General features: G+C 33.9%; 1 protein-coding gene across 1 annotated transcript; it reads left to right on the top strand.

Annotated features, from left to right (window-relative positions):
• The first annotated feature begins 20 nt into the window (after window positions 1-20).
• On the top strand, window positions 21-2,036 carry LOC141904917 (putative bifunctional dTTP/UTP pyrophosphatase/methyltransferase protein). Its single transcript, XM_074793534.1, has 5 exons — window positions 21-196; window positions 568-705; window positions 795-898; window positions 1,335-1,502; window positions 1,583-2,036. Exons 1-5 carry the CDS (start codon window positions 98-100, stop codon window positions 1,722-1,724), a joined length of 651 nt encoding a protein of 216 aa, XP_074649635.1. The 5' UTR covers window positions 21-97; the 3' UTR covers window positions 1,725-2,036.
• The last annotated feature ends 7,529 nt before the right edge of the window (window positions 2,037-9,565 follow it).

Genomic DNA, 9,565 nt, shown 5'->3' with positions numbered 1-9,565 from the left:
TCCAGAGTCGGGACCACTCTGACCCACCCGATGCTGGATGTCCCTTTCTGGCTGATGAACCGGCCGATTCAAAGTTATTTCCAACTGGTTTTAACAGATGACAACCATGTTACAGCAAATATCAAACGTCCTATCAACCCAGAGAATAATTCTAGCCAGCGGGTCCCCTCGTAGGAAACTGATTTTAGAAAATATCGTAAGGAATTCGTAGTTTCTTTAGTTAATAAACTCAAATCAAAATTGAATTATATTGTTCCTTACTGCCTGCCACCGGTATTTATTAAACGATTTTAATTACTCTCTTTAGACTGAAGTAAATCAAATATGTGCAAAAATGTTTTTGATTGAGAAGTATTATCATTTTATTTCATTCGCTGGTAGTCTAGTACCTAGCCGTCGTTCGGAACCGGTAACAACGACTGACTGGTATTCAATTCAGACTAATTCACTGGCTACTTTTTATGCCAAATATTGAGACTACTCCCGATCAATTAATAATTAGCCACTAATGGTGATCATACGGCAATATTCTTCCTTAATTGCAGGCAATGATTTTTTTCTTTTCAGGGATTGAAATTTGAGGTTGTACCATCAACATTTTTGGAAGATTTGGATAAAGGTTCATTTGACCATCCGGCCGATTACGTGAAGGAAACCGCTCGTCACAAAACTCTAGAAATTGCCCGCAAGCTTGCTTCTGATTCGGTAAATAAGTCCGAAACATATAATTGTCGAGATATTGCCTATTTGTGGGCTGCTCCTCATGATTCAGTGAGTATTTTTTCTCGTTTAAGCGACCTCCAGATTTGATAATTGGAGCAGACACTATCGTTACATTAGATGGTGTAATTTATGAGAAACCAAAAGACAAGCAAGATGCATTCAAAATGTTGTCGAAGTAAGTAAACACCTTAAATGTACACAAACACACATTCAACCATGATGGTATTTCATATCAAATCTTGAATGAGGTACCAGCGCTTACCATGTGAGGATTCTGTGAAATTTTAAGTGAAAAAGTAGACAACCGGTACTAGGGAAATTTTTTATCTATTTGATGACTTGTTTGATATTTACTTGGGAGCCTAAAATCCATTTTAAATGTCATTGAATGATTTAATTTTCATAAGGTATGTCGTGCCATCTCGTATGTAGGCCTAACCCTGCTCATTTTCTCCAAATTTTAAAATGAAAACATTTCTTTAAAAACGGTCCTCAAAATCTTATAAGTCATAGCCAAAATTTGTCACTTCATGTTGAAGTTCACCAATGTTTTGCAATGAATTCGAATCTTATTTTTCAATCTTCAATCATCTAATTATGATTTATCTTAGGTTCAGTGGACGAAATCATACAGTTTATACAGGTATATGCCTCGTGAAACCAAAGTTTTCGGATGGTGAAGAATTTCATGTTAAACTATTTCACGAAGGAACTGAAGTTAGAATGACTGAAATGTCATCTGATGTCATCAACGCATACATAGATACCGGTGAACCTATGTAAGTCCTGCGAAATGAATTGTTCAATTGTGTATTTTAGTTTAAAGACTTTAAGATATCTAGTTGAAAATATCTTTCAGGGATAAAGCTGGTGGTTATGGTATTCAGGCTATAGGAGGAACACTAGTTGAAGGAATACACGGTGATTATTTCAACGTAATGGGATTTCCATTGCACAAATTCAGTAAAGAACTTTTGAAATTTTACACAAACGGACTATAATAGTCCAATGATTATGCTTAGATTATGCTTCAGTAATGATTAGATGATGCTTTAAATCATTCCATGATGAACAAACGTATTGAATCATTCTGACAAGTGTTCGATGGTTCCAGAGGAGAAGGATATATTTTGCTTAAGTATGTTTTTATATGATTCCAATGGCATTTTATATAAGAAATCAATGTACTCTCTGGTTGATTATTTAGTAAATAATCTGTGAAGAATTTTGATTTGTCACTTTAATTCGCTGTTTATAAACGTAAGCTGGTGCTAGTATCTTGAATTGTCCAATTACCTCTTGTAAATACAAATACATTATTTATCTCACAAAAAAACCATCTCTTCAGCAGTTAATTTGTGATTTTAGACCTCTTTGATGCCGAGCATCATCTAGTGGAGAAATGTGAAACTACAACAACAAAGGATCATCGTGACAATAGTGTCATATGCATGTGGAAGCCTGGTGGTGAATCATCGTTATAATCTAGGCACATGCTATTATTGTCTGTTTGAGATGTTGAACCTTGATAACTGGGGCTCAAAGTGGATTGTTGGCATGTTTTGTCCACAGCGAGCACGCATGCTATTCTTACAGGCTAAATGGATTTTGTCCACTTCACAGTTACTATCCTCTAAATATATACCAGTACAACTGGTATCATCTTACATAATCTTGCGGAGTATTATATGCAAATACGATATCTGTGGAACTCGGGAGTTAAAGCCGATTATTGATTCTTCCTCTGGGAAAAAGGGTTTTCCTTGCTCTGGTAAACTGCCAGTTCATTTGAATAGGATATGGTCATTTGTATCCTCATTTTTGGAAAATGTCCTCAATTCTTGCTCGATGATTTGTAAATGTAAATTTGATATTTGAACACGAAACAATCCTCATAAGAATAACAAAACGACACAGAATTACAGCAAACAAAATACTTTTATTGAATACAATCCACATACGGACACTGTTTTTTTTATTCATAATAATAATATAACAAAAACCTCGCATTGTGGAAAAGATGCTATACATAAAGTCATACATTCCTGTGTAATCTGTCAGAATGAATGCATATATAAAGTAACATTGAAAAAATTTAAAATGATCCATAAAAAGAGATCAAATTCAAACAATACATCATGTCATTTGTAGTTGGAAGATAGTACAGGGAACCATTTGTACAGATGAGCAATTATCCATGCCCGCTAGGCCGTCTCGATTACCAGGGTAGGAATTTCTAGGACATCTTCTTCATCAGTCGCCTGGCCAAATTCTCGCCCTGGCAAGCGAGGGATATTCTGGACGTGTGGTTGGTAATTCTCGTTTTTACTACTAATAAATCAGTAAGTACTGTGTGTGAGCATCTCTACAAATTGCATCTGTACATTATATAATTATTATCGACGATATACAGTTTTTCGTGCCAAAAAAATTGAGTAAAACCTAATAAATTTGAAACTAACAACGAATCAATATTCTATCAACCTAATACCGTACATAAATATAGAGAAAATATATCTAAGAGATAATGCATGAAAGGGTTTTCAGTTATCATCAGCATTCATGTTAAACTTTATCAAAACTCGATCATAAGTGAAAAAGGAGTAAGAATTAGTAAAAATGTTTCTTTAGTTTCTAATGACATCAGACTATGTGATGACTTTGAAGAACAGTCAGTTCGCGAGGACAAAAGAGTAGTCATCAAATCTGACAGCCATTACATGCGATCAAAGCGACACAGAAAAAGTCGACAATCGTGATTCTGATTGGCGGAATATAAGCGATTTCTCTAGTGATAAAAATGAATGCTGCGACTGAAACATATAAATATCCCGGTGAATCTTTTAACACAATAGCGGGCGCGGTAATGTGATTAGGAGTTGCTTGAACAAAGAATTTACGCCGGTTCAAGAGTATTGCTCTACGTGAAAAACTCGACAAAAAACTTGAGACAATTTCGACGCACATATAAAAACACAAATTACATCAGAAACAATTTTTGACAGGCAGTACTGGAGTTCTAAGTACGACACAAATTTTGTCTTGACAAACATTTTCTGGCAAAGCTATTGACGATATGCTTTTTGACCATGCTAAATCCGCCTTAAGTCCTCTATTAGCAAATTCTTATCTGATCTTTAAATGAATGCTGTCAAATCTAAGAATGTTTCCGTAATTATTGCTGTACAAAAATCACCAAACAGCAGTTTCAACTTAACAGCAGTTTTCAGAACAAGGCACATGCATATAATGGGTTGAATTTGAAGCTATTTGAAACTTTATCCTTGTAAAAGAATAACTGAAGTTTTGATCAATTTTTTTCAATAATGATTTCGCTATTTATTGGCATTTTATCATATTATATTTTATTACCAGAATTTATTTTAAAAACCGTTCTCAAATCAAACATAGGAATTTAATAATAATAATATCAATTATCATTATGAAATAAAAACAACAAATTTTAATATATAAATACATTATATACGTTCGTAGGCTTTACCTTCAAGGCTAAGTACCCCGTGAAATTTCAGTATGGTCCAAAACATATTTATGTGATATCGGCTGTTAACAATTAAGACAAACTATCGGTAAGTAAGATCTACACAACAGGACATATTTTACTCATCAAACAATACACATTTTATATAGATATATGTAACATATACATATATATTCATATATTGAAATATAGATGTGTATAAACATCGAATACCAAACAACTTAACAAACAAAACAAACTAACCATCACCACAGAAACACACAAAACGATAAACCGAAACAATACTCTTGAACCATGCCGGCATTTTAATGCGAATGGGATTTCTGTATTTCGAGGAATATGATAGAGACAGAACCAGCGCACTTTTGTGAAAGCGATTCGAAATCTCGAATTCACATTTTTAATTTAGCAAAGCACGCTAACTTGATAATCAAGTGTTGAGATGTTCAATGAAAGAATTTTAATCATACCAGTTGAATTATGTGGAAATATCTACAGTGAAATCTCGTTATAACGAACTCGGATAAAACAATTTGAACTGAGAATTTCGTCCCAAATAACACAATTTGATGAATTTCACGCTGGTCACAACAAATTATTGGTTTTAACGAGCAGATTTTCTGGGCCCCTGATGTTCGTTGTAACGAGCTTCACGGTATTGATCAAACATCAAGGCACGTTCAGAAGGATTCATTAAACTGATGAACATAATTATTTGAAGAATGAATATATCTGGCGCCTACATCATTTAGTTGGCCAGGCAACAATATATGTATTCAGAATCTCTTTGTGCAAAGAAAACAGACTAAAGCTGACCTACATTTACTAACAATCGGCTCTTTATGGCCATTAAAAGAGCCACCTGCCCAAGTAACTTAACTCATACAGTAGATGCACGAGATAGCAATTGAATTAAAATTGGTAGATATTCAATTTTGCCTAGTACAATGATGATATTCGTGATAGGATCATCTACAAAGTTCATTTGAGTAATGCGCTTCCATGTAACTGACCAATTTGCTGATGACCTTTTCATGTATGAATGTGACGTGAATCAGCAATTTATTACGAACACCGTTTCAAAGTTCTGATCTAGATTCACTGATTACGCGACCTTTCGAATTGACATTTGAAACGAGTGTTCAAAATAACGTCCATAAATGCGTTCATTGATTCTACTTCATCAAAGCTATCTCTGGTATACTCACATTGTAGAATATGATTAACCATGATTCTCAGAAATCTCGAATGATTCAGCGTTGTTAGCTTTTTACCAGAATATGTCGTTCAGTTCACGCTTATTGAAATGAAATTCTAGTGATTTCGATGAATGGATATCTAAATGCCTTTAATATTCAAGAAATAAAGTGTTAACTCTAATCAGACTGAACACAAGAAATTATTCTACAGGGCAGTATTTGTAGTTGGTAAAAAGACAAATATTAATTAATACCCTCAACGATTTTCTTCAACAAAGATTCCATGATTTATTGCCGATTAGAGAGATTCATGCATCATAAAAGTTTGTTGGTTCATTATCATCAAAATTATGCGTTTAATAATAACATAATCATCTCAACGATTATAGTTAAATCAATTTTTATGCGCCTTAAAGACAACTGATACAGTCAATTTGGTAGACAAGAGATAAATGCAAATATAAAATGCTGACTAAACATGGGTTGGACATCGAGCACATTGGATTCCCCCCATGAAAGTTTGATAAACGCTCATCAGTGGTTTACACCTTCTATCGGCCATTATCCACCCCACCCAAAACATGTACGTATATATAGCAAAGATCGAGACAGAATCTAACAACAAATTTTCAACTGGTTTTTATTTTTTACTTTACGAGTATCAACATTCGATTAAAAATACTATGGAATGTCAGGAGAATTTATGGCACCATTTGGTCGGCAAGTGTAACAAACAACATAGTTGCCATGGCAACTGCTTCAGCATAGCAACCGACATGGCGACTATTCTGGTAAACTTCTTTACTATTTCATCTTTTTTAAAAAACAATAATGGAAACACAGAGCGATCGTCAACGAAACCATAGTCAAATTATGACTCGATATTCAAGCCAACCACTGATGAGCCAATTTCCCCTGGTCCGTATACAAAAAGTTTTTCAGTTCCTATGTGTCTTAACCTTATTCCAACCCAGGTCTTCAGCGAATTATATAAAAAAGGGTTTTACATGATGGAATTGGCGAAAAAGAAAAAATCCAGTATATATAATACCTAATGTATTCATATATTCATATACATATTGGTGAACACTTGTTTCCAGGTTTGCAAACAAGCAGAGATGCCATTTCAAAAAAAGGTTTGGTTCCTCGATGAATACAAGAATGTAATATGCATACGAGAGATACTTCCTGACAGGTAAACACCATACTCGGTACTAAATTCGTAACAAAATTCATACAATTCTCTTTTTTTATAATAACCCATGAGTTTTAAAAAACTTAACATTTAAATAGTCAAAGGATAAGATATACATACTACAAAAAAACTCATATGATATACACACATGCAGAAAAGTAAGCTATTAAAATTAGAAATAATGCATCGTGAACACTAAATATTTAATACCAAACAATAATAATATGAACTGGACAGAAAACGACTGTCGACGTCAACTTAGCAACTTTTATTTTCTTAGTGCAGAGAATTCCGACGTCTACACATCTAAAGAACATTAAAATCTTGATTGTTCTGCATCGAAGTTCCAATATACAAATTAACTTAACTACCTCAGTTGTCACAAAAACAATAAATTGATGGCGGGAGATGAATTTTCCTTCTTCGTACCGGATTTTCACAGTGATTATTATTCAACGTTTTGCTTGCATACTCGCTACTACTAACTACGCTTCGAAAAAATTGACCGTTCCTTCGTTTCAACGCACAAAATTTCATCCCAAAAACTGGACAAGAAAAGACAACTGTTTCGGTAAAAATAACCATCGATAAAACGATTTCGAATAACAAGAACTTAAAACGGAAACCCGATACAATTCAAGCGGCCCCGCGAAAAATTACCAACGAAAAAATCTAGCTCATATAAAAATGAAACTTTGTTAAAAATTGTTCAGTACAACTCCCGATAGACAGAAGGTAGGGCGATGGATGATCTTTTTAATTTTGATGACGAAAAAATAAATGCCTCTCGATCGCGATTATTACTTTCGTCAAAACCGTTTATCTTTCCGCGATAGTCGTTGACATAAAAATTCGAACATTTTCCATGTCGTTTTCGCACGTGCGAAAAAAAAGCTAATGTCATTGAGGTCTCTAAGTACATTATTGTATTTTTTCTAATATAAAATATTTAATGTTTGATACGTACGTTTATTCTCTACGCTAGAAACTACAGCAAATGTGCAGCGCCACTGATACCTTAAACAACAAACACTCACACGAGACACTAACATACAAGGCAATGTAGTACTATAAAATACTTCCGTCGTTATTAGAGATACACAATATATGAATTCAACAATGCCAAATATTGCTCCTTCTAAACATATATAATCATATCTTACGCGTGTCATTGAGATACAAAATCAACAGGAATTCTTATAAGTCTGATTACGCCTGACAAAAGCTCCTGCAATTGTAAAAGCAACGTTTTCAGTTTATCTTTTTTTTCAAACTTCAAATGACTATAAATGACGAGACGAACTCGCGTTTCCGATTGTTCGATAGTCTTAGTTTTACTTTCGACGAGATGAACCATACGCATGACGAGGCATAGAATGAAGCCATCGGTTTTCAAACTCGCGCTTATTGAGCTACAGAATGATATAATCAGTCAATACTAGTCGAAAGTTTAAAAATCTTTGGACAGTGTTAGGTTGCATATTAACAACACATAATCATCATAATATATGAATTTTATCAGTTTAACAGAGGTTATATCATATTATATATATATACATATATATGTAGGTTAATATTTTATATGTAAGGCGACAAAGGAGATCAATTCTTATCATCAACAAACCGCTAAAGTATCAAGGCCAACTATCTAATTCATGCTTACGTCGGTGTCTTTTGTCGGGCTGCGATGTATAAACACGATAATATTCTTGGAAGGAACACGGGACACGAATTACTACCCTTTCAGCGAAAACCGATACATTTCATATCAAGAACATTAGTATTCAAATGCGTGTAATGATTACAATTTTTTTAACTAGAAATATAACGAATTTGTAAACTGTACACAAATACACGCCCGGCTTACAGCGCACATTCTGCTCGATATTACAGCTATTTAAATAGGCGCATATATTATACGTAGCATGTTTTTAATGCATATTTCTTTTTTAACTGTTCCTACGACAACAGGTGACAGTCAGTGCGGTAAGTTTGCATCAGAAGTAACTACGTAGGTACAATTTACCATTTCACTAGAAGAGAGTATTATAAATGGCACAAACATGAGAAAAAGCGAGAAGAATTTTCTCACAAACATTTCAGATTAACATGAATAAATTGTACTAAGATGGGCTGAACATTCGTTTTTTAGTATGATATATCGACCTTGCTACGATAGACGTTACAATAAGGTGCTCGCTAGTGTCAGAGCGTGGCAGCTTCTGTGCTCATTTTTACTGTACATTTACTAACAAAACAACGTGTGCTCAAAATACAGAATAACATCTAAATCTAACATAAATAAAATGGTAAACAAAAAACGGAATAAATTAAATCTATTTCAAACTAGTCAGTATTCATCTTCTTCGTATTTTAAAAAATAACAGCAATAACTGAGAAACAATATCGATTTCCAGGTTCGTTAGAAGAGGCCAATAATTTTAATGTATTTCTTTTTAAAAAGCTGATAATATGATATATATTCCAGTACCTAACTAACTAATAATTAAGTCCACCACCAGAAAATATCTAATACCGTATATAATGAGAAAATGGTAATAACAAATATAATTGCTAAGTATTCTAAGGAAGATGATGTTACATTCTATAAATAAGAACCAAGGTCTGTATATGATTAGAATGTTTGTTCAATAATTAGAAAAAAAACCGCTAAGCTAATTTTTCATCAGTATAAGTCGCACAAGGGACAACAAATCAAGATTCGGCAATGGGATAAAATTCAATTCTTATTCCCCAGAACTGCAGTTCGCTTTTGACTTTCAAAAATGGCTGCCATGTGACTGACAACCCGGTACTCGTCGCCGATGATAGAAAAGACGTGTTCCCCGTTCTCAGCTTTTTTGGACAGAAGGCAACTACTGGTGGTATAACAACGGTTATGTAGAGTAGCACCTTTCTGTTGTTCGATATGAAAATGGAAGGAAG

Source organism: Tubulanus polymorphus, chromosome 5 (assembly GCF_964204645.1).
Source record: "Tubulanus polymorphus chromosome 5, tnTubPoly1.2, whole genome shotgun sequence".
In the NCBI taxonomy this organism is placed as follows: Eukaryota; Metazoa; Nemertea; class Palaeonemertea; order Tubulaniformes; family Tubulanidae; genus Tubulanus; species Tubulanus polymorphus.
Note: the sequence above shows the minus strand (reverse complement) of the source record. Positions and strands in the feature narration are given on the sequence as shown.

Bases quoted from the DNA above. Each gene is read 5' to 3' on its own strand.
- LOC141904917 (XM_074793534.1), top strand. From the start codon at position 98: ATGACAACCATGTTACAGCAAATATCAAACGTCCTATCAACCCAGAGA. The intron at 197-567 runs GTAAGGAATTCG...TTTTCTTTTCAG, and splicing joins AACTGATTTTAGAAAATATC to GGATTGAAATTTGAGGTTGT. The intron at 899-1,334 runs GTAAGTAAACAC...GATTTATCTTAG, and splicing joins GCATTCAAAATGTTGTCGAA to GTTCAGTGGACGAAATCATA.